This window comes from Microplitis mediator, chromosome 1, assembly GCF_029852145.1.
Source record: "Microplitis mediator isolate UGA2020A chromosome 1, iyMicMedi2.1, whole genome shotgun sequence".
In the NCBI taxonomy this organism is placed as follows: domain Eukaryota; kingdom Metazoa; phylum Arthropoda; class Insecta; order Hymenoptera; family Braconidae; genus Microplitis; species Microplitis mediator.
Window position 1 is genome coordinate 2,305,826 of NC_079969.1, and position 25,030 is coordinate 2,330,855.

Here is a 25,030-nt window from a genome sequence, read left to right on the forward strand (position 1 = left end):
AAATAATGTAGATGTAAAAAGTTAAGAAATATAGAGTGAAAAAATTAAATTGTATTTTTTTTCTTATTTTTATTTTTAGAAAAAAAAAAAAAAAAAAATGCTAACGATAGAAAATTGAATTGCGTGGTAATTCAGCAATCAGGAGCAGGTGCATCCTCTGATCGATATCTAGTTCACTTTAAAGCCAAGTATTCAAATTTGATAGGAAACTTTTTTTTTTGCAAAAAATTTTGGAAATAAAATAAAATTTCAATTGATGTAACTTGAGTTTAATTTCGAATACTGGAATGATTAATTTTTTTTTAATTCGGGTTACAAGTTTTTGGGAAAAATTCTTAAGGTCAGATGGTATGGATATTTTGAAAGCTAGTGTTTCAAGCTTTCGAATGAGAGGTCGCACAATTTTTTCCGATAATTTTCCTAGAAGTTATGACGATTTTTTTACAACTCGCGGTTTTTTCAAAAAATTCCGCGGATGATTAATTGACGTTTAATAAATATACTAAAGTTTTTTATAATATTTTGGACTGGACTAGTAAAAAGTAGACGCTCGAAGCTTTAAAACGAGAGGTCGCACAATTTTTTCCGATAATTTTCCTAGAAGTTATGACGATTTTTTTACAACTCGCGGTTTTTTCAAAAAATTCCGCGAATGTTTAATTAACGTTAAATAAATATATGAAAATTATTCAAAATTTTTTTGACTCCACTCGTAAAAAGTAGACACTCGAAGCTTCAAAATGAGGGGTTGCACATTTTTTTCCGATAATTTTCCCAGAAGTTATGACGATTTTTTTACAACTCGCGGTTTTTTCAAAAAATTCCGCGGATGTTTAATTAACGTTTAATAAATATAAAAAAATTTCTCAAAATTTTTTGGACTTGACTAGTAAAAACTAGACACTCAAGGCTTCAAAATGAGGGGTTGCACAATTTTTTCCAATAATTTTCCTAGAAGTTATGACGATTTTTTTACAACTCGCGGTTTTTTCAAAAAATTCCGCAGATGTTTAATTGACGTTTAATAAATACACAAAAATTTTTTAAAATTTTTTGGACTCGACTAGTAAAAAGTAGACACTCGAAGCTTTAAAATGAGCGGTCGCACAATTTTTCCCGATGATTCTCCTAGAAGTTATGACGACTTTTTTAAAACTCGCGGTTTTTTCAAAAAATTCCGCGGATGTTTAATTAATGTTTAATACATATATGAAAATTATTCAAAATTTTTTTGACTCCACTCGTGAAAAGTAGACACTCGAAGCTTTAAAATGTGGGGTCGCAGAATTATTTCTGATAATTTTCCCAGAAGTTATAACAACTTTTTTAAAACTCGCAGTTTTTTCAAAAAATTCCGCGGATGTTTAATCAACGATTAATAAATATTCAAAAATTTTTTTAAATTTTTTTGACTCCACTTGTTACAAGTAGACACTCGAAGCTTCAAAACGAGGGGTTGCACAATTTTTTCCGATAATTTTCCCAAAAGTTATGACAACTTTTTTAAAACTCGCGGTTTTTTCAAAAAATTCCGCGGATGTTTAATTGACGTTTATTAAATACACAAAAATTAAAAAAATTTTTTTTGACTTGACTACTAAAAAGTAGAGACTCGGAGCTTTGAAACGAAATTTTTTTCATTGTCATATGATGATTTTTCAGGAAGATATTTATACTTATATATAAATATATCAGTGGTTTAACAGGATAAATGATTTTAATATTTTTTCGCATCTGGAAAGTAGAGATAAGCTTGTAAATAAATTGAAAAGTTCACTGATTTGGAAGTAATTATTTTGAACATACAGTACAGTACACTATTTACGGGTACTTTGGTCTGTAAGCTGATGGGGGTGGAAGGATGCGCAGAAGTGGGAATGATATATTTGAATTTAACTGAAGGAAGTGAAGGCGGATCTGGTATAAAGGATGCCGCGGACATGGACTTGTTCAGTTTCAATAAAAGTTTAAGACCGCGTTGTTTTATTTATTTTACATGGGATAAAAATATTAATAGGGAACAAGTCGATCATGACCATGGTCATGATGATGATTTGATAAAAATTAAAACTGTGGATTGTTCGAGTGACAACATGGAGATGATTAAATTAAAGCTCATGTTAGTGACTGTTGTGTATCTGAGCCTGTTTTTGGATAACGTTCTTTTGACTGTTGTTGGTAAGTGGGGTAAAATGGTGATACTGTTTTTTTTATAAATTATTTTTTGTGAATGGAATTTTATTTTATTTTTGAAAAGTAGTCTTGTGGGTACTCTTTCCAGAGGAAATTTTATAAGAAAGATAATTTTAGTAATTAATTTTGAAAAAAATTATTTGTAGAAGAAATTCAAATTTTGAAGTTTTGGAAAATTTATTTTAGTTAAAATATAGTGATGTGAGTACTCGTTCCAGAGGAAATTTGATACAAAATATGGTTTCAGTATTTAATTTGAAAAAAACGAAATTTTTCTAGAAAATTAAAATTTTGAATTTTTCAAAAAATTATTTGAGTCAAAATATAGTGATGTGGGTACTCATTCTAGAGGAACTTTGATACGATACATGGTTTCAGTATTTAATTTAAAAAAAACACAATTTTTCTAAAAAATTAAAATTTTGAATTTTCAAAAAACTGATTTAGGCGAAATATTGTCATGTGGGTACTCATTCTAGAGGGAATTTGATACGAAATATGATGTCAGCATTTAATTTGAAGAACACGAAATTTTTTTAGAAAATTCAAATTTTGAATTTTTGAAAAATTATTTGAGTCTAAAGTTAGTCATGTGGGTACTCATTCCAGAAGAAATTAAAAAAATAATCACAACCACACTACTTTTTTCCCAAAAAAAAAAATTTTGAAAATTCCTTTTTCTAATTTTTGAAAAATAATTCAAAAACTGTCCCATGATGTGGGTACTCTTTCCAAAGGAAATTAATACGGGCCATTTGACCCACTATTTAATTTCCAGTGCCCATAATACCCGACTACTTATGCAGTATCGGCGAGAACTCAACGGACGAAAATGGCCGAGTCGGCCTGCTCCTCAGTTCAAAAGCCCTAGTCCAGCTACTTCTGAATCCGTTAGTCGGCAGCCTGACATTCACCGTCGGCTATTTCAAGCCTCTTTTCATCGGCAACCTCTGCCTACTTCTAGCCGCCCTACGTACGCAAATTTATTCAAATAAATAAACTAATTTTCCAATTATAACCTCTTTCTTCGCTAGTTTTCGCATTCGGGCGGTCCTACGAGTTTCTATTCCTGGCCCGAAGCATCCAAGGAGTCTCATCAGCCTGCATCGGAGTCTCCGGAATGTCTATGGTGGCTGCCCAATATTCCGACGAAGAAGAGCGATCGCGAATAATGGGGTTCGTTTTGGGCGCCATTGCTCTAGGGGTCTTAGTTGGTTACCCAATCGGATCAATTCTCTACGACATCGAAGGCAAGATGGCGCCTTTCCTACTCATTTCTTCCCTAATTTTAATACCTCTCAGTAAGTTCGCTAATAATCCGCTTCCTTTCCCAAAAGTACGAGCCCTAATTTTTTTTTTAGGCTTCCAGATTTTCCTCTGGGACGTGGAGACGGTTCCCAAAGACGTCATCAAGTCAGAAAATTCGACTAGTTGGACAAAACTTCTGTTTCAAGGCAAAATATTGATCATAGCGGGCGCCATTTTGGCTTCTACTTCACCGATGGCCATTTTGGAACCCTGTCTACCGATTTGGTTGCGGTCAAACATAAAACCCGAGGTAAAAATCGCAATAAGTGATGATTTTTATGGATAATTATGATATTTTTTTTGGATTACAGAAATGGCAATTGGGAATGGTCTTCATTCCAGACAGTATTGGATATTTATTGGGCACAAATTGCTTTGGGATGACGGCCTATCGGTATGGAAGATGCAAGACCGCAGTGGTCGCGATGACTCTTATCGGCGTTAGTGTAATTTTGTTACCGACTGCTACGACAATGGGACAGTTGGTAATACCGCATCTGGGAATGGGGTTGGGTATCGGTATTGCAGATGCTGCGTTGGTGCCGCTTCTCGCGAGCTTTGTCGACCAGGACGGAAATTACGGGCCGGTCTACTCTGTCCAGCAGGTCGCTGTCAGCCTCGCTTACTCTCTGGGTAATTTAACCGACAAACTATTGCAGATACGGCTTAAGTGATAAGGACTTTTTTTGTAGATAATTGAATTCCCTACAAAAAAGGTCTCTTTTAATTTATTCATATCTGCCGCCCTTACGCAGATATTTTGAATCAAATTCAAAAATTGATTTTTCGTTTTTAATTTATTGCTTACAGAAGTTTTGAATTAAAATACTGACTAAATTATTTCAGATACGACTCAATTGATAAGGACCTTTTTTGTAGATAATTCAATTTCCTACAAAAAAGGTCTTTTTCAATTTCTTTATATCTGTCGCCCTTACGCAGATATTTTGAATCAAATTCAAAAAATGATTTTTCTATTTTAATTTATTGCTTACGAAGGTTTTGAATTAAAATACTGACTTAACTATTGCAGATACGACTTAATTGACAAGGACCTTTTTTGTAGATAATTTAATTCCCTACAAAAAAGGTCTCTTTCAATTTCTTCATATCTGCCGCCCTTACGCAGATATTTTGAATCAAATTCAAAAATTGATTTTTCTATTTTAATTTATTGCTTACGAAAGTTTTGAATTAAAATACTGACTAAACTATTGCAGATACGACTTAATTGATAAGGATCTTTTTTGTAGATAATTTAATTCCCTACAAAAAAGGTCCTTATCAATTTCTTCATATCTGCCGCCCTTACGCAGATATTTTGAATCAAATTCAAAAAATTGATTTTCCTATTTTAATTTATTGATTACTCCAATTTAAAATTAAAATTCCGACAAAACTATCAGAGATACAATAAAATTTTGCTAGACCTTTTTTTTAGACAATTAAATAATCTACAAAAAAGGTCCTTATCACTTTAGCCATATCTCCAAGCGTTTGGCTAGAATCTTAAGCTAAACAGTTATTTACAGCAATCTTATCTTGAATCTATAATCTAGGTCCAATAGTCGGCAGTGAATTAGTTCGTATGATCGGGTTTCAATGGGTCATGAGAATAGTTGGTCTTATAAATCTAGCTTATTGTCCGCTGCTTATCTACCTCGCAATAACAACTAAAAAATATTTATTGAGCCAAGACGTCAAAGATTACGATTCTATTGTTAAAACTGATTTACAGTACAAAAGATTCCAAGACGACGACGATCTTTAATTTCATTATTTTATAATTTTAAATATTAATTATTATCATTAATTTTTAATGCATGTAAAAAAAATAATAAATAATTATAACTTATAATTAATTTTTTATTTTCTGACCCCATTCCACCTGAAAATTTTTCACTCATATATATATATATATATATATATATATATATATATATATATATATATATATATAGAGCTGAGGTTATCAAAGTTTATGCGGCCAGAGACCACTTAGTAATTAGAATTACTAATTTCTCCTTTGATACTACCGCAGAGTAAATTGTCCATATTGGCCTATACTATATCAATATATATGTATATATGAATATATATATGTATATTAAATATTAATGAACTATCTATCGGGTTTATTTATGTCTGTAAGCATGAAAAATTAAATTAAAAAGTATAATGGCAAAAACTTTCCCGAGTTAAAAACACTCGATTGTTGTAATGATGATGGTTGCAAACCAGTGAATAGTTAAATAAGCCCGTATTGTGTAGACAGAAACTAATTATTTTGAAAGAGCTGGGAATTAACTGATTTTTTTGAACATAAGAAAGAAGTTTTGCTGAAAAAATAGACTATTATTGGGGTTTTATGAGCCTATATGACAATATATGGTTCAATATTTTGTTTAAAAAGATGTGAGTATTTATTTTATGAATCAAAAATGAGAAATTTTGGGGTATATGATCGTATATGATGCTTTTGAATGTCTATGTGATCATATGTGACTTTTTAAGTGCATATATGATCATATATGATTTTTTGAGAGCATATATGAGTCGATATTTGTTTGGTATCCGAAGAAATAATGAATTAGAGGATTGAAAATGAGATTTTTGAAGATACTTGGGTCTATATGATCATATATGATTCATTTGAACGCATATATGATCATATATGATGTAATATAAATTTATTTAGGTGTGTGTAGTAAGTTAGAGTATTAAAAATGACACTTGAAGGGTAATTTGATTATATATGATCATATATGACCCTTTTGAGTGTATATATGATCATATTGGACTTTTTGAGAGCATATATGATCATGTATGATTTTTTGAGAGCATATATGAGTCGATGTTTATTTGGTTTCCGAAGAAATAATGAATTAGAAGATTGTAAATGAGATTTTTGAGTCTATATGATCGTATATGATTCATTTGAATGCATATATGATCATATATGATGTAATATAAATTTTTTCGGGTGTGTGTAGTAAGTTACAGTATTGAAGATAACACTCGAAGGGGAATTTGATTATATATGATCGTATATGACCATTTTGAGTGCATATATGATCATATATGATCGAATATTCATTTTTGTGGAGGTCAATAATTAATTCGAGTTCAAAAATTGTGATATTTGGTAATATCTGGGTCTATATGATCGTATATGATTCTTTCGAGATCATATATGATCATATATGACTTTTTGAATGCATATATATCATCACATCTGATAAAATATTTATATGGCCACAGATAACAGGGACTAGATTTTTTTTTCTATCTGATATATATGAAATTTTGATCTCATCATATAATTCATATATCATCATATATCTGATACCGCATTCCTTGAAGATTAAATTTAAATTTCCAGCTAAACTATCAAAGATACGTCAAAATCCAATCAGACCTTTTTTGTAGCCCTTAAAATTTCCTAGAAAAAAGTTCCTACAAATTTTTCCAAAATTTCCAAAATTACCCCATAATTTACTTAAAACACGAATACACAACCAAATACCCGCCATATTGTCTCACCCGCTACAAAACCAAAAATTCCAGCTAAACTATCAAAGATACGTCAAAATCTCATCAGACCTTTTTTGTAGCCCACAAAATTTCCTACAAAATCCTTCCCAACTTTTCCTCCCAACCCCAACCCATCCTCAACTTCTCCCCCTTTCCCTAAAAATCCACTCATTCCTTTATCTCCATCATCAGTCCATTCTATCAAAAGCCCATCAGAGTACTGCAGCCAAGTAAAATCATTTTTAATTTTACTCAAGCCGAGCTGACGAGTAAGACGGGTTAAGTGTTTCTCGTTGAAAATTCAAGTAAAAAAATCCTCAACATTTTATACCCTCCAGCATAACCTTTTTTTTATCTTTATCTCGCCATCCTATTCTCACCCTCCAGCATTAGTTTAACTTACACACCCCCTCCCCCTCCCCCAACCCCAACCCCTCATACATCCATATATACATATATAGTCATATATACCAGTATATGAAGTTTGTATAGAGTTGGCTGGATTGCTGGCTGCTGGATGGCTGGTCCGGGACCACTTTCTATCCACAGTATCGATCTTTTCTCTTACCCTATACATATATACACACATATATATGTAGGGGATGATTTGATCATATATATATACATATATATATGAACTTAAAAGCTCGCCACGGGGTTACTGGTGGTGCTAGTGCTCTACTGCTGCTACTCAGTATTTCTCTTGGTATCGAATATACCTGGTAGTTTAGTAAGCTCAGAGCTTTCGGTCATTCAATGTCGTTACCATTATTATCATTATTATTATTGTTATCTAGTTTTTATATACGTTTACGTTCTCATTGGCACTGGCATCATTCACTTATTTAATTATTTTATTTATTATTACTCAGTTATTCATTTATTAATTCATTTAATTGTGAGCCTTGATTTGTGTTATTGTTGACCATGATAACACAAGGTCATACCGGATATTTGTAATTGTGACTATTGATAATTTATTTGTTATTGTGATATGTTCTAATCAGTAGCAAACTATGTAAAGGTAATTAAATTCAATTAGCCTGAGATATCTCGGAAACTATGGAGTTTATGGTGAAATTTTACTGAGATAAATTTGTAGGGAATTTCATTGGCAACAAATAAGCTCTAGTGTGTTTATGTGATATTTTTAGTTTTTGAAGAGATATGAAAGATTTAAGATGGAGAAGATGAATTTGTGGATGAATTTTTGGGTTTTTTGGGTTTATGTTGTGATATTTTTGAAAATATCGGACTTAGGGTTAAAGTTGTAAGGACCTTTTTTGTAGAGCGTTAAATTTTGAAAAAAAAAGTGTAAAGACTTTTTTTTATATCTTTGATATTTTATGAGATTTTTGTTAAAAATCAAAATTTGAATGTTTTTGGAGTTTTAGTTTTTGGTTTTCAAACTTTGATACCGTGATATTTTTGAATATATCAATTTTAGGATAAAATTTGTAAGGACCTTTTTTGTAGAGCATCAAATTTTCTACAAAAAAGTATTGAATGTTTTTTTCATATTTTTGATATTTTATGAGATATTTTTTAAAAATCAAAATTTGAATGTTTTTGGAGTTTCAATTTTCAGTTTTCAAACTTTGATACCTCGATATTTTTGAAAATATCAATTTTAGAGTAAAATCTAAGAAGACCTTTTTTGTAGAGCATTAAATTTCCTACAAAAAAGTACTGGACATTTTTTCAAAATTTCCAATAGTTTCCGAGATAATCAACTTTTAAAAAATCCAAAATTCATGAAGGGTAAAATTGTCATCTAATTATAGCCAAAAAAAAAAACATAATGAAGAGAAGTTTAAATGGACCCAGTGGTTCAAAACTGAGTCATAATAACAACATCAACAACAACAATAAGCCAGAGAATGAAAAAAATGTGAAAACTAATTTAAACATACGGGCAAGATGATATGGCCGAGAGTGAAGTTGACGAGGATTTGACATCTAATATCACGGTAATTTAATTATTTTTTATTACTCAATAGTGTCCTAGTATTTCTGAGAGTTACTGAGCCATAAAAGATTATATTTGTAGATAAAAAAAAATTTAAAGAGCAAAATGAAGATCTCCACGATACCGCGATCGCCCGAGACTGCGGATAAAAGAGAGTGTACTTTGGTGTCTTCATCATCTACAAGTGACACTAAAGGCCCGCTATCAGATAATTCTGATATCACTGGGTTCCGTGAACTTGATAATCATCATAACAATCATCAATACGATGATAATGATGATCGAAAAGACGTCAAGTTGAAGAAGAAAACGATCTGCCAAGAAACCGTCTATGAGTTCGAAGAGGACGGTCTGACTATGGAACGAGTCGGAAAGTAAGTTGGCGGTAAATTTGAAATGTAATTAAATTATTTATCATTTGAATGTTTAATTAGATATCTAGAAGCTAATCCAGCAGTTGTAGAGGCTTGGCTGAGAGACAAAGCGAGTAATGAATTAAAAGTAAAGCTTTTGAACACGAGTCTACTTAAGCAACAATCAAGCTTAAGTGTACGGGCGCCAAATTCTCAAGAGACTTTAGTACACAAGAGGAACAGCGTGACTACTGATCTTTTTCAGTCTTGGCTGGCTTCTAATTCACCTATTAAACGATGCAAGAGTCCCAACCGGTAATTAATTTACAAAATTTAACATTTATTTCAAGGAAATAGAGTAACTAAGATGTTAGCGGTGGGAACTTTTATGTTGGGGCTGGAGATTGAACTATTGATTTTACGGTAATCGGGCTAAGGAACTTTTTTTTAAGAAATTTAATTGCCTACAAAAAAGTTTACTATTGATTTTACTGTAAGTCCAAGCGTTTGGAAGAAAAAGTTGGTTTAGGATTAGAAAAAAAGTATTTAGAAAACTTGAATATAGTTTATTTTGTTTGACTTTAATTTACCGCTAATTGGTTGGAGATACGGTAGTAGGGCCAAGGACCTTTCGTGTAGGAAATTTAATTAGCTACAAAAAAGTTTCTTATTAATTTTATTGTAACTCCAAGCGTTTGGAAGAAAAAGTTGATTTAAGATTTCCTAAAATAATATTTAGAAGCTTTTGGAATATAAATAATTTATTTTGTTTGGTTTGAATTTGCCGCTAATTGGTTGGAGATACGGAAGTAGGGCCAAGGACCTTTCGTGTAGGAAATTTAATTAGCTACAAAAAAGTTTCTTATTAATTTTACTGTAACTCCAATTGTTTGGGAGAAAAAGTTGGTTTGAGATTTCCTAAAATAATATTTAGCTCTTGGAATATAAATAATTTATTTTGTTTGATTTGAATTTGCCGCTAATTGGTTGGAGATACGGAAGTAGGGCCAAGAACCTTTCGTGTAGGAAATTTAATTAGCTACAAAAAAGTTTCTTATCAATTTTACCCTAACTCCAAGCGGTTGGGAGAAAAAGTTGGTTTAAGATTTCCTACAATAATACTTAGAAGATTTTGGAAAATATATCTTTTATTTTGTTTGGTTTGAATTTGCCGCTAATTGGTTGGAGATACGGAAGTAGGGCCAAAGACCTTTCTTCTAAAAAATTTAATTAGCTACAAAAAAGTTTCTCATCAATTTTACCCTAACTCCAAGCGTTTGGGAGAAAAAGTTGGTTTAAGATTTCATACAATGATATTTAGAAGATTTTGGAAAATATATCTTTTATTTTGTTTGATTTGAAATTGCCGCTAATTGGTTGGAGATACGAAAGTAGGGCCAAGGACCTTTCTTGTAGGAAATTCAATTAGCTACAAAAAAGTTTCTTATAAATTTTACTGTAACTCCAAGCGTTTGGGAGAAAAAGTTGATTTAAGATTGCCTACAATAATATTTAGAAGATTTTGGCAAATATATCTTTTATTTTGTTTGATTTGAATTTGCCGCTAATTGGTTGGAGATACGGAAGTAGGGCCAAGGACCTTTCTTGTAGGAAATTTAATTAGCTACAAAAAAGTTTCTTATAAATTTTACTGTAACTCCAAGCGTTTGGGAGAAAAAGTTGATTTAAGATTGCCTACAATAATATTTAGTAGATTTTGGAAAATATATCTTTTATTGTGTTTGATTTGAAATTGCCGCTAATTGGTTGGAGATACGGAAGTAGGGCCAAGGACCTTTTTTGTAGGAAATTTAATTGGCTACAATAAAGGTCCTGAGAAGTTATCTCGTATCTGTAAGCCTTAAAAAGATATAACTGCTCAAAGTATGACAAGTAAATTTTGAATTTCAGTTTACCGATTTCGTTATCCGGTCGTCGAGCGGAACTAAATCAACTAGACGAGGGCGAACTCTTTATGGAATTAATTCGTGACGTAGCAAACGAGCTCGACATCAACGTGCTCTGCCACAAGATCCTCGTCAACGTCGGTCTGCTAACCCACGCTGATCGCGGGAGTCTTTTTCTCGCAAAAGGTCCCCCAGATGAGCGATATCTCGTTGCAAAGCTGTTTGACGTTACCCAAGACACTGAACTGGAAGACGCGATTCAAAAAGCTTCTGAAGAAATAAGAATACCCTTTGGCGTGGGAATTGCCGGCTACGTCGCTCAAACAAAAGAAATAATAAACATAAAAGACGCCTACAGCGATCCGAGATTTAACAGTAAAATCGACATGCGCACCGGCTACAAAACAACTTTGATCCTGTCAATGCCTATTTGTAATTACGAGGGTGACGTTATTGGTGTCGCTCAAATAATAAACAAGACAAATGGCAACAATGAATTTACCGATCGTGACATCGAAGTTTTTAAACGTTACTTGACATTCTGCGGAATCGGAATTCAAAATGCCCAATTGTTTGAACTTTCCGTCCTCGAGTACCGACGAAATCAAATTCTGCTTAATTTAGCCCGTAATATTTTCGAGGAACAAAACAATCTCGAGTGTTTGGTCACTAAAATAATGACCGAAGCCAAAGAACTCCTCAAATGTGAGCGATGTCTGGTCTATTTGCTGGACCTAGACTGCGGCGAGGCGGGACACCTGGAAAAAATCGTCGAACGACCTGGGAAATCGATCCAAGAGGATCGAAAGCCCCTTTCTAGGCGGGAGGTAATTTGATTTGAATTTAATTTTGGCGCCAAAGTTCAATTTGAATTCAAATTTCTATTGGTTTTGTTGCAGAGCAACAACATTGACATGGAAGACATTTTGTCGAGGCAGGCGACGGCGACCGATGGAAGCTCCAAGTTCACGATGGTCTTTGAGATGGAAAATGGCGTCCAGGAAGCGAGGGTCAGTAGGCCCAGTACGGTCGAGCTGGCGAGTCCATTGGGACGGATCGCGAGATATGTGGCCAGCACGGGGCAAATTTTGAATATTGGGGATGCCGCGATTTGGCTAAGAAAGGGCGTCGTCGACTCGAGTAAGGAACCTATAAGGAGTATACTGTGTATGCCGATCGTTAATGGACAACGAAGTGTTATTGGTGTTGCTCAGTTAATAAATAAGGTTAATATTGGCCCTTATTGGACGACCTTAAATAGTTTACACTTTTTATTTATAAGAAGGCCTGAAAAACAACCGATTAAAAACCTTTTTCCCAGACTGTAAATTCTGGCCCTTAAAGATTAAAAATTGACCTTAAATAATGGCCCTTAATCTCGAAGACCTGATACCATAATTATAACCTAGATCATTTAGCTTGGCCCTAAATCTCAATCTGCAATTGGTCTTGATTATTACTTGGTCCTTATTGGACGACCTTAAATAGTTTAAACTTTGTAATTATAAAAAGGCCTGAAAAACAACCGATTCAAAACCTTTGTCCCAGACTGTTAATTCCGGCCCTTAAAGATTAAAAATTGACCTTAAATAATGGCCCTTAATCTCAAAGACCTAATACCATAATTATTACCCTAGATAATTTAGTCCTAGTCCTCGATCTCAACTTGCAATTGGTCTTGATTGTTACTTGGCCCTTATTGGATGACCTTTAATAGATTAAACTTTTTATTGATAAGAAGGCCGCAAGGCTCAAAAACAACTGATTCAAAACCTTTGATCTAGACTGTGAAATCCGGCCCTTAAAGATTGATATTTGACCTTAAATAATGGCCCTTATTATCGAAGACCTGATACCTTATATTATCCTAGACCATTTAGGCCTGGCCCTTAATCTCAATCTGCAATTGGTCTTGATTATTACGCCCTTAGTATAGTAAGTGAACCTTTAGACCTCAAAATTGACCTTAAATGTATTTTCAGGACAATGGCAGCTCATTTACTGACAGCGATGTCTCGATATTCGAAGCATTTGCTATTTTTTGTGGACTAGGTATCCACAATACTCAAATGTACGAATCTGCGTGCAAACTGATGGCCAAACAAAAGGTCGCCCTTGAATGTTTGAGTTATCACGCAACTGCGAGCAACGAGGACGCATCGAAACTTACGACTGATCATATTCCTTCAGCCGAGCAGTACAACCTCTACAGTTTCACATTCATTGATTTTGATTTGAGTGACGATGATACCTGTAGGGCCACTGTGAGGATGTTTAAGGCATGCGACCTTATTCAGAGGTTTCACATTCCCTATGACGTACTTTGTAGATGGATTCTTAGTGTTAAAAAAAATTACCGGTAAGTTCAAAAGAGCCCTTTAAAAATTTAAGGTCTCAAAGGTCGACCTTAAAATCCCAGTACCTTAAAATTCTTATAAATATTTACGAAACTTTTGAAATTCTTAAACATTTGAAGGCCATTTTAAGGTCAAAAAACTAAAAGGTCTTCGACCTCAAAGGTCAGGATTCTTTAGTCTGACCTTAAAAGCCATAGAAGTTCTTGAGAAAAAAAAACTATTAAAGACGAAGAAAGATTTACTGGGGAGTTTAAGGTCGACCTTAAAGGCCCTTATGGCCCTTAAAATTGACCTTTTATATTTAAAAAACCTCTATTTGAAAGCAGAGTCAAAGACCTTTATATTTTTGTGAGGCCTGGCAGCCCTTAAAGGGCTTAAAGGTCGACCTTAAATTTTAAAAAATTGAAAAAATAATTTTTTTAGCCCAGTAAAATATCACAATTGGCGACACGCATTAAATGTTGCCCAAACGATGTTCGCGATGCTGAAAACCGGAAAAATGGAACAATTTATGACTGACCTAGAGATACTAGGTCTTCTCGTAGCTTGTTTGTGCCATGACCTGGACCATCGCGGAACGAACAATGCATTTCAAACGAAAACTGAGTCACCGTTGGCAATTTTGTACTCAACTAGCACTATGGAGCATCACCATTTCGACCAGTGTGTCATGATACTCAATTCCGACAGTAATAACATTTTTCAAACCCTATCAATGGAGGATTATAGACGTGTTATGAAGGTCGTCGAAAGCGCTATATTGTCAACGGATTTGGCGGTATACTTCAAAAAGAAAAATAAATTTATGGAATTAATTGACGAGGGTGAATTCGACTGGCAGAGCGAAGAAAAAAAAGAACGTAAGTCTTATTTATTATCCAAATATTTGTTTTAGTTTATATACGCACATTAAATTATATTATTTTTCTTTCGAGGTCAAATAAAATATAAAATCATTAGTCATGCTTTATTCCTCATACGATTTCCTCAAGTTTGAGTACTCACATCAATATTTTTAGATTTCAAAAAAAAAACATAACTTTTTTTTTTCAAAAATTGTTTTTTCTTATTTTTGAACTTGGATCCTTACTCCTGATGCAATTTCCTCTCATTTGAGTACCCACATCAATATGTTTAAATTTCAAAAATTTTTTTTCAAAATTTTTATGACGAAATATGACTTTTTTTGATCATATCGTTGTGGGTACTCATTTTACGTGGAATTTTCTCAGGAATCCAGATTTCATGTTCATTTTTGTTAAAAAAATTTTTTACTCCAAAAAATTAGTAAATTTATTTAATGAATGATTTTTTTTCAGTACTTTGTGGTATGATGATGACAGCATGCGATGTAAGTGCGATAGCCAAGCCTTGGGATGTCCAACATCGAGTGGCTAAATTAGTAGCCGATGAATTTTTCGATCAAGGAGACTTAGAAAAATTACAACTAAATCAGCAGCCCGTGGCAATGATGGATCGGGAAAGACGAGACGAGTTACCGCAAATGCAAGTTGGATTTATTGACGTCATTTGTATGCCTCTGTACAAAGTACTGTCGGAAACGTTTCCCTGGATAATGCCTTTGTACGAAGGAACGACAGAGAATCGTAGAAATTGGCAAGATTTGGCTGAGAAAGTCGAGATGGGCTTGACGTGGATCGATCGTGATACTATCGAAGAACCTGTGGAAGAATTTGTATCACAAGAACCCAAAGATATTGAATTTACAGTAACGACATTAAACTGTACGACGGAACGCAACAAAGACGCGATTCCGGGAACCGCGAAAGCTTCGGAATTTCCTAAAACTGCGTTGGGAAGATTCGCTTCGCTTAGAAAAGGTGGGAGGTCACTTGGTAAAGGTGTCAGACATCGACTTAGCAGATCACTTTACAGCCGCAGTAATTCGGAAGATACTGGGAAGGCAAAAGTTATGTTACCGGACCGTAAAAGTAGTAAAAATAAATTATGCCTGCTTATTTGACGACTCACAAATTCTAGTGCACTTGAAAGTATACCGGAATAAAAATAAAAATTTATTTTTTTTATTTCTGGTGTTAATGGAAAAAACGCTTATGAGAATTTATGGATTTTACTGGTGTGATAATTTTTTTAGAAAATTGTGAGTTGGGTTTTTGAAAAGCTGAGGAAATTCCGCGTTAAATGAGTACCAACAACGATATGTTACGATAACTTTGTTGTATATAATTTTTTAGTGATATAGTTTTTGAGAAATTGATTATTTTTTAATTGTGGCTTGTAAAAATTTTTTTTAGGGTAAATTTATGTGATAGGCTTGTAGTTGGTGCGATTCTGAGTAAAATGAGTGGTCACATGACCATATTTGGAAAAAGTCATAAACAATTGATTTTATTGTTAAAAAAATATATGACTAATATATATATGAGGTTGTTTGACTATAGGGTTGTGGGTACTCATTTTACTCGGCGAGATGCATACTTTAGTGTGAATACATTTATTTTTGAAAAAAAAAAAGAAAAAATTTGAAAATTGATATTTTTATATTTTTTGAAAATAAAAATTTTTTTAATTTTATTGGGGATTATATTCGAGTAGCTGATTAATTTCTGCGTAAAATGAGTACCCACATCGATATATTTTTTGAAAGTGAAAATTAATTACTTTAATTGTTGAATTAATTGTTTATGAAATTAATTTTTATACTTGGACGGATACAAATTTAAAAGTGGGGTTGTGGGTACTCATTTTACTCGGGATATCATTCTCTGTTGATTAAAATTTTTTAAAATAAAAAACATTAATTAGAATAATAATTAATTGGAAAAATTACAATTTTTTCAAGTAGTTTTTTTGTGGCAGAAATATATTGATGTGGGTACTCAAATGGGAGGAAATTCGATGAAGAATTGATCTGTGGGCTAATTTTCAAATTTTGAGTAACGATAAATGAAAACAAAAATTTTATTTTAATTAAAAAATCAAAAATGTCCAGTGTAAATTAAACGAACGACTTACAAAATAGATAATTATAAATATAAATAATATATATATAAAAAAATATTAGCTAATAAAATATTAATGAAACAGTCAATTTAGACTTTTTATGACTCGTGAAATTTTTGTCACGAATAAAAAATTATTTGAATAAAATATTATATAGTAATTTAAAATTATGAAGATTTTTAGTCTTTTGATAATAATTAGAAGAATAATTTAATTGTGTAATAAATGTAAGTAAATAATAAATAGTAATGCATGAATTAATTTTAAATAAATAATGTAAATGTAAAAAAAAAAATAATTAATAAATAATAAATTGAGAAGATAATAATTTATATATGTTGACTTCCCTGAATAATTGAGTACAAAAATTAACCTAATATTTTCTTCTCATTTTTAGTAAATATTTTATACTCTTTAAAATAATATTGAGTGTAAGTTTGGAATGTATGTTTTCTCTTGGAGGAAAAGTAAATCAGTTTGAACTGAATTTTTATTATGACCTTCGGTACTTGGGTCAATCAAAGGACATCTTTGACGTCATGAGGCCCAAGTGCTGTATGATTGTAAGGCAATCTGTTTTGTCTTCAAGATGAAAATATATATATACATATATATGTATATATAAAGGGGAAAATTTGAAGGGGAAAATAGATTCAAACTATTTTCCCCTAACTTTGAAAAGAGCTCTTGGGTTATACCAGTCGAGATCCCTCCGTCCTGTATTTGGAAAAAATCGATATCCGACCCTCTATCTGTGGCATGTGGATAAATGAGTAACATGCGTTGTATTAGTACAATATTAGTTTCAGTCAAACCACCGAAGAGCTTACTACTGTACTCTGTATATAATAAAAAACTTAGGAATTTACAAAAACAGTCTTTTGGTATACATTACTGAAACAATTATGAAATGGTTAGCTTGGTTTTCTAAGCTTGAACCCCGTGGGGATAATATCTCAAATAAAGTCGAATTGGAAATCACGGATCTAAAAGAATTTCGTCGTTTGTTCTGTATCGAACTATGTTTACTCACCGGTAAGCTAATAACAATATTCATCACAACTATATGCAAGAAAAACTTATCGATAAATATTATCATAAATTTATCGTACCCTAGCAGATCCAAATTACGGTAATTACCGTAATTTACGGTATCCAGCAGAATTACCGTAATATACGGTAAACTACGGCACAATACGGTATTTTACCGTAAGACAGTAATTTACGGCAAATTACGGTAAAACGCCGTAATTTACGGTAGATTACCGTATTTTACGGTAAGACGGTAATTCTGCTGGATATCGTAAATTACGGCAGGTTTACCGTAATTTACGGTAGAGTACCGTATTTTACAATAATTTACGGTAAACTACGGCACAATACGGTATTTTACCGTAAGACGGTAATTCTGCTGGATACCGTAAATTACGGCAGGTTTACCGTAATTTACGGTGGGTTTACCGTAATTTACGGCAAATTACGGTAAAACGCCGTAATTTACGGTAGATTATCGTATTTTACCGTAAGTTACGGTAATTCTGCCGGATATCGTAAATTACCGTAATTCAGATCTGCTAGAGTAGCCAAACATAGATTTTAATTGTCATATGATTTACTTTGATTTTATACTAAAAATTATTTTCGTTAGAAAAAAATACAAATGTAAACAAAATATTCAATATTAAAAGAAAAAAAAATGATTTTACTGCTTGTTACATTCAAGTCAATAATTAGATATCAAATAACCAACTTTAACCTTACATTTGACAAAAGATCCAAGCAGCCTAATTTTTACTGCCTACCAAACAATAATTGTAAAACAAAAAAACAAAAATTGAGGAAATTCTATTCTCAGAATTACTGAAAAGAAACATTTGAAATAACATCAAAAATCATTTTTCGTAAAGTTGTTTCAAACTTAGCAGGTCCGAATTACGGTAAATTACGGTAATTACCGTAATTTACGGTATCCGGCAGAATTACCGTAACTTACGGTAAAACGCGGTAACCTACCGTAAATTGCGGCGTTTTTACCGTAATTTGTCGTAAATTACGGTAAAATTCCACAAATTACGGCAAAAATACCGTAAATTATAGTAAAATACCGCATTTCGCCGTAGTTTGCCGTAAATTGCGGTAATTATTCTGGATACCGAAAATTACGGCAATCGCGGTAAATTACGGTAATTACCGTAATTTTCCGTAATTCGGATCTGCTAGGGAAACTATTAAAATAAGGACATTACAACTCATCAAGTTTTCCAGATAAAGCAATGTGTGAATGAGAAAATTTTTTTTGTTTTTCTAAAGTGGGTGGCTCGACATTGGTAATGATGGTAGTGCATATTTTACTCGGTATATTTCACCCTGAAGCTTTTTCCAATTATGGGATGACGATAGGTATTTTCACAATCGTATTAGCAAAGATTGTACCGCATGCTTTATTTCCATATAATAAGGACTCAAAATATCCATGTACAATTTTCTATGCATTTGGGTAAGTTTTTTGAAAATTTTCCTATCGATAAATGCATTCCAAATTATTTATATATTTTTAATAACTTTTTGTTCCAGTGTTGCTCAACTGATAATGGTCGGTATGGTGTTTCTATTAGTGAACAGACTGGACTCATTGTGGAGAGTAGCTCACTTCATGGGTGATGATAAAAATCAAGTTTTCACGTCATTACTTTTCCAGATTAATTTTGTCTTACAATCCACGTTGGTAATGTTGTTGTTCGAAAGAATCAATATTCCTACTAGGAATGATTACATATTAAAAACAAAAAGTTGGGAAATCCAAAAGTGTAAACCTTCATTGCTCATTTTATTTTTAATTTACACTCTTCTGTTATTGTTTTATATCATAAATTTAGTTATTCTTCTCAATAAAAAACTATAATTCAACTTTTAAATTATTTATATTATTTTTTGTTTACTTCTTATTTTCAGTTTTACTTCTTTTCAATTACCAAATATCTCCGAAAAAAAGCTTAACATATAAAAACATATGATTCTGTTCAATATAATGTATTATAGACTGGCTAATAAAATTATAAATATGCAGGGAATTAAAAAAAAATTTCTTCTACACTCATTGCTTTATGGTCAACAGAATTTTTTTTTATGTCACCTCTACGTAGTGTAATTGGCAGTAATTCTAATTTGCAACCGAATAATTGTCGATAGTTCATACGAATTTCTTTATAAAATAAACATGTAATAAAAAAATCTCTCCTTGTATTAAATTAAATAAATCATTGTCTGAATTTAACTGATAATAACTTACAATAAAATTTTGACAAAAATTTCCAAGTCATTAAATACACGATACTTTTGATCTACCGCTTGTGCGTTTATTTTTATTACGATATTTTTTTTGGCTTTACCAAAAATGAACAGGAAATTTTTTACTTGTTAATTTTTAATCAATTGCTAATTTAGGTTTTCCGATACTAATACGTCATTTGGAGTTTATAGAATTTATTTAGTTCCAATGTCGCCACTAGATGGCTCATGAGGTATAAAATTTCTCCTACGTAGGAAATAATATAAAGTAAATAAATTGAATAGAAAAGTGATTTTCTGCACACTGAGATCGTCTTCAATTTATCGATATTACTTGACATTATTTGACACTGACTAAAAATGGAAAGGTTCGATCGTGTATCTTTTTTGGTGTACTTACTACTTTTCTTGATTGCAATCTTTGTGATTCTAATCTTTTTCCTTGCATATTATTTTTGCAAATATGTATTTGAGAAATAGTCGAAAATGTGATCGACTAAATAAAATGATTCAAATGTTACTGACGAAAAATATTAGTACTGAGTTCAAATAAAACTCAGAGCCAAAACTCAGTACTTAACATTTGAAAAAAAAAAAAAAAAAAAAAACAAATAAAAATTAAAAGAATATTAATAATGTTAAAATTAAATTAAAATTCAGTTTTCTGTGACATCAATATTGAAATTATTCGAAAATAAAAATAACTTAAAAATAAATAAATTTTCTCAACTTAAAATTTAGTAAAACTTGTAAACTTATTTCAATTGATCAAAAATTTTGTCTCACATTTAAATAAAATTACTCATATTCTTAACAAGCTTTAACTTTCGACAAAAATCAAGACTGTAATTAAATTAATGGATTTATTTTAGTTCTGTTCTCACAGCTAGATGGCTCATGAGTTATATTATTTTTCTTACGTAGTAAGTAATATAAAATAAATAAATTGAATAGAAAAATAATTTTCCGTATACCGAAATCGTTTGCAATTGATTGGTAATTGGCAAGGTGCGCGACGAAAACGACATCTGTCGACCGCATTAAATCATCCTCAAAAAGCACAGAGAGAATACGGAAAGTTTTTATAAACAAATAATAAAAATTTTTAAAGATTGCGAAATATATGTGTGATACCACATTTGAAAGGTGGAAAAATATAGAGTAGATTGTACTGAAAAAAATAAGTATAAAAAATTTTAATAAATACAAAATAAATATTATTTTGAACGACATAAGATTAGCTTGTAATAATAATAATAATAATAACAACAACAATAATAGTCATAATAACAAATGAGTTAAAATAATTATAATTATAATTTTTTCAAAGTTAAAATTATTAATTTGCATTAAGTAAAGAAATTGAAGTGATTTAAATTATTCGTAATTTTAAATTTTAAAACTCAACAATTAAAAATACTTTGGGTTAAAAATTTGTAATTTAAAAAATTCCCCGTAATAATTTTTAGCCAAAGATGAATATCATGGATGGAAATGTATAAAACTTGCAATTACTATTTCTGTCAGTATTTTTGCAATTAACAACACAACAACTACTTGTTCTTATTTTTTAACATTGCTTTCATTTAACTATTCACAAGACAAGTGCGATTTAACGCGTATTTCGTCCACTGCAGGCGCTACAATCGATTCGATTGTCCCCACCCTATACTCCACACCCTGCCAATACTTGAGATTATTTTATACTGAGTCAAAATGGAAAGACGTGATCCTAGATCTACTATGCTTCTCATTCAAATTTTCATAACTTTAGTCTTTGTGACTTTAGTCTTTTTCTGTGCATATTATGCGTACGAATATACATTTGAAAAATCGCCGCTGCAATGATCGACTTAATTAAATAATTCAAATGTTATTAACGAGTAATAGTTAGTACTAAGTTCAAATAAAGCTTAAAACCAGAATTTAGTACTAAATGTTCGAAATGAAAAAAATAAATTATTGAATAAAAGAATATTTATTATAAAATAATTTGATTGAAATTCAGATTTCTGTTGCATCAATTGATTTGCAATATTTAATTTATTTGAAAATTAAAATAACTTAAGTATTAATAATTTTTCTCCGCTTAAAATTATAGTGTAACTTGTAAACTTATTTCAATCGATCGAAAAGTATCTCTAACATTTAAATAAAATTACTCTTTTTCTAAACAGACTTTAACTGAGGATAGAAATCAAGACTGTAGTTTAATATTAAAATTAAAATTAAATAAATTCGATCAAAAATTCTCAACAGTACTTCCGAATTCTCTATCACTCCTTGATATTATTTGACAATATTTTAAATCATAATTTAAAATGGGCGGCTGTATTTCGACTCTGACTTTCTTCGAGATTGTCGTAATTTAAAAAATTTTTTTTCCATTGTGAAACAATTCGATTAAAATAGAGTTATTTTAATATATGTTGTACAAATACTAAAGTAATTGAAAAACTAAATAATTTTCTGAAGCTAATTAATCAAATGAATTTGGTTAATCATCGAACAATGACAATCACAATTATGAATCTTTTGACAATCGATCCGAAATTTTTCACTTTAATTTAATGAATTTCACTCATATATTTAACGATGTTGAACTTCACAATGATTATTAAATTTTGATCTTTGAATACTTTAGGTAATTAATTTGATAGTCTGCATTTTATTTACCTATCGGAGACTTCGATAGGCGAGACCGGGTATGGTTGTATCATGGGTAGGTCATCACAAGGGACAACTTAACGAACGAAATACGAACATTGATCAAAACTATTTTTAATCTTAACTTGCTAAATTGAGTGACTATCAAGCTGTACTGAAAGTCTGTAGTTTCAATCTTCAAGTGGTGATGGCTTCAAACCAAAACCCAAAACTGTTTCATAACTCTAGTATTGATCTAAATAATTTTTTTTTCTCAAATACTATTATGACCCTTCTTTGAGAAGGGCCCTGGCGTTTAGTAAAAATCAATTGCTTCTGCATTTGGAAAAATCGATATCCGATGCCCCATCTGTTAATGAAGAGTAAACTAGTGACGTGGGTTGTCATAGAATAATGTTAGTGTTAGTCGAACCACCGAGAAGCGCAGTATGGTTCTTTCTACACAATAAAAAAATTTATACAATTGATAAGTTTTTTGTTAATTGGTTTATAAATTTTGAATAAGTTAACGGGGACAATGAAGACTGAAAACCATGTTGAAGAAAGTACAGATGAGGTCACTAAAAAATTTTCCAACAGGACTAAATGTAAAATTTGGGTATCCCTGGGGACTTATTACTTCATAAGTAAGTAATTAATATTTTTTAAACTTCATTTTTCGTTGACATTTAAAGGCCTGTAACTTTTTTCTCATTCATTTGACGTATATATAATTCCAGATACTTTTTGTGGAAAATTAAATTTCCTACAAGAATATGATCGTGAAAATTTTAAAAGAAATTTTTTTGATGCAATAAAAATGAAAAATAATTTTAAAAAATTTAACACTCAGTAAACTAAATTTTTGTTGATTTTTGAAGCTCCGTAACTTTTTCCCAGCTCGTTTGACGTACATAATGCATCAGTACTTTTTTGTAGAGAATTTAATTTCCTATAAAATTATACTAAGCGGAATTTAAAAGAAAATTTTTTTCATAGTCTTAATAACGAAAAACTAAAATGAAAAATTTTCGTGTGTATTTTAAAGGGGAAAGGGGACCCCCCCCCTTTTGAGCCCATGAGACGTTAAAAAAAAATGTTTTTTTTTTTGGGACACCCTAATGAATGTATGAATTTATATAGACGATTTTATCTTTTGTTTTACTAAAGTTTCAGGGGTAGCTTTGATTGTCTACTTGCCCCGGATAATATCTGATTACGAAAAAAATTATCCTAAATATGGTATACTAATAGGTATTCATATGTCTTTTTCTGTAAAGTTGATACCACTTGTTCTATGTCCCACTACAAAAGACTGGAAATATCGATGTAAAATTTTCTCTCTACTCTGGTAAGTATAATTGATAATTTTTATCACGACAATAATACTTCAGATTACAAATAAATTCTCTTAATATTCTTGTTGTTCCAGGCTAAAAGACTGGATAACCATAACTGCAATGTTATTGATAACTTTGTACACATGGTTCTACATGACTAAAGAGGATTTTATAATGATACGTGGACTGAAATGCCCATTACAAAAGTTAATATTTACCATAGCATTTAGTTTTTTTTGGGCAACTGCTTGGATTGAATTCATACTTTGGTCGAGTCTTGGATCCAAAATAATCCAGAATGCAATAATCTTTTTAATGTCCATCATTCCTGATAATTCTTCGATATGTACGCAGTGTTCAGCTAAGAATTCAACTTGTTCGAATGAAGTCAAAGAACTCGTCATTTTACCAGTTATTTGAAATCCCCGCGAGGTGAAGCTGAGATTTCAACTTCTGCGATTAAAAACAACAAAATAAAAAGTGAACCTACTTTATTTGATCATTACTATTTTTATATTAGATCCCTGCTAGATAAGCTACTTAAATCAATATTTATATAAAAACTCGGTGTATTCCATTTACTAAATACAATAAAACTAATTAATATGAGCAAAACTGCATTTACTGAGTCGTTATTTACCCTTCCTTAAATAAATACTCGGATATAGAATATTTTTAATGGATTTTTTTTTTTTCGATAAAATGAATTTTATTTTTGTAAAGTAGACAAAATTTCCTTTGAATTGAGTACCCACAACAATATATATAAATAAAGTTATTTATTTGTTAGCTGGCCGCGCTTGTCCGCGAATCGATCGCGAGTTGATGGTTGATGATAAGTCGATTTAATTATATCGATGTGGGTACTCAAATTAAAGAGAAATTTATGAGGAACTCGTAGTTTTAATCTTCAAGTGGTGATGGCTTCAAACCAAAACCCAAAACTGTTTCATAACTCTAGTATTGATCCAAATAATTTTTTTCTCTCAAATACTATTATGACCCTTCTTTGAGAAGCGCCCTGGCGTTTAGTAAAAATCAATAACTCCTGCATTTGGAAAAATCGATATCCGATGCCCCATCTGTTACTGAAGAGTAAACTAGTGACGTGGGTTGTCATAGAATAATGCTAGTGTTAGTCGAACCACCG

The 25,030-nt window shown here is 31.5% G+C and overlaps 4 protein-coding genes across 4 annotated transcripts; all 4 read left to right on the plus strand.

Annotated features, from left to right (window-relative positions):
- Window positions 1–114: 114 nt before the first annotated feature.
- Window positions 115–5,302, plus strand: LOC130672022 (synaptic vesicular amine transporter-like). The gene is made up of 6 exons (XM_057476218.1): window positions 115–2,178; window positions 2,972–3,166; window positions 3,228–3,494; window positions 3,555–3,751; window positions 3,813–4,134; window positions 5,061–5,302. The coding sequence occupies exons 1-6, from the start codon at window positions 1,848–1,850 to the stop codon at window positions 5,270–5,272; spliced, it is 1,524 nt and encodes a 507-aa protein (XP_057332201.1). The 5' UTR covers window positions 115–1,847; the 3' UTR covers window positions 5,273–5,302.
- Window positions 5,303–7,729: 2,427 nt separating this feature from the next.
- Window positions 7,730–16,940, plus strand: LOC130670006 (cGMP-specific 3',5'-cyclic phosphodiesterase-like). The gene is made up of 9 exons (XM_057473181.1): window positions 7,730–8,059; window positions 8,820–9,005; window positions 9,086–9,378; window positions 9,439–9,672; window positions 11,269–12,091; window positions 12,164–12,490; window positions 13,247–13,623; window positions 14,045–14,481; window positions 14,941–16,940. Exons 2-9 carry the CDS (start codon window positions 8,961–8,963, stop codon window positions 15,603–15,605), a joined length of 3,201 nt encoding a protein of 1,066 aa, XP_057329164.1. The 5' UTR covers window positions 7,730–8,059; window positions 8,820–8,960; the 3' UTR covers window positions 15,606–16,940.
- A 494-nt stretch (window positions 16,941–17,434) lies between these two features.
- On the plus strand, window positions 17,435–19,644 carry LOC130676004 (uncharacterized). The gene is made up of 3 exons (XM_057481955.1): window positions 17,435–17,641; window positions 18,917–19,103; window positions 19,181–19,644. The coding sequence occupies exons 1-3, from the start codon at window positions 17,512–17,514 to the stop codon at window positions 19,506–19,508; spliced, it is 645 nt and encodes a 214-aa protein (XP_057337938.1). The 5' UTR covers window positions 17,435–17,511; the 3' UTR covers window positions 19,509–19,644.
- Window positions 19,645–22,980: 3,336 nt separating this feature from the next.
- Window positions 22,981–24,443, plus strand: LOC130676283 (uncharacterized). Its single transcript, XM_057482427.1, has 3 exons — window positions 22,981–23,187; window positions 23,711–23,891; window positions 23,973–24,443. The coding sequence occupies exons 1-3, from the start codon at window positions 23,079–23,081 to the stop codon at window positions 24,298–24,300; spliced, it is 618 nt and encodes a 205-aa protein (XP_057338410.1). The 5' UTR covers window positions 22,981–23,078; the 3' UTR covers window positions 24,301–24,443.
- The last annotated feature ends 587 nt before the right edge of the window (window positions 24,444–25,030 follow it).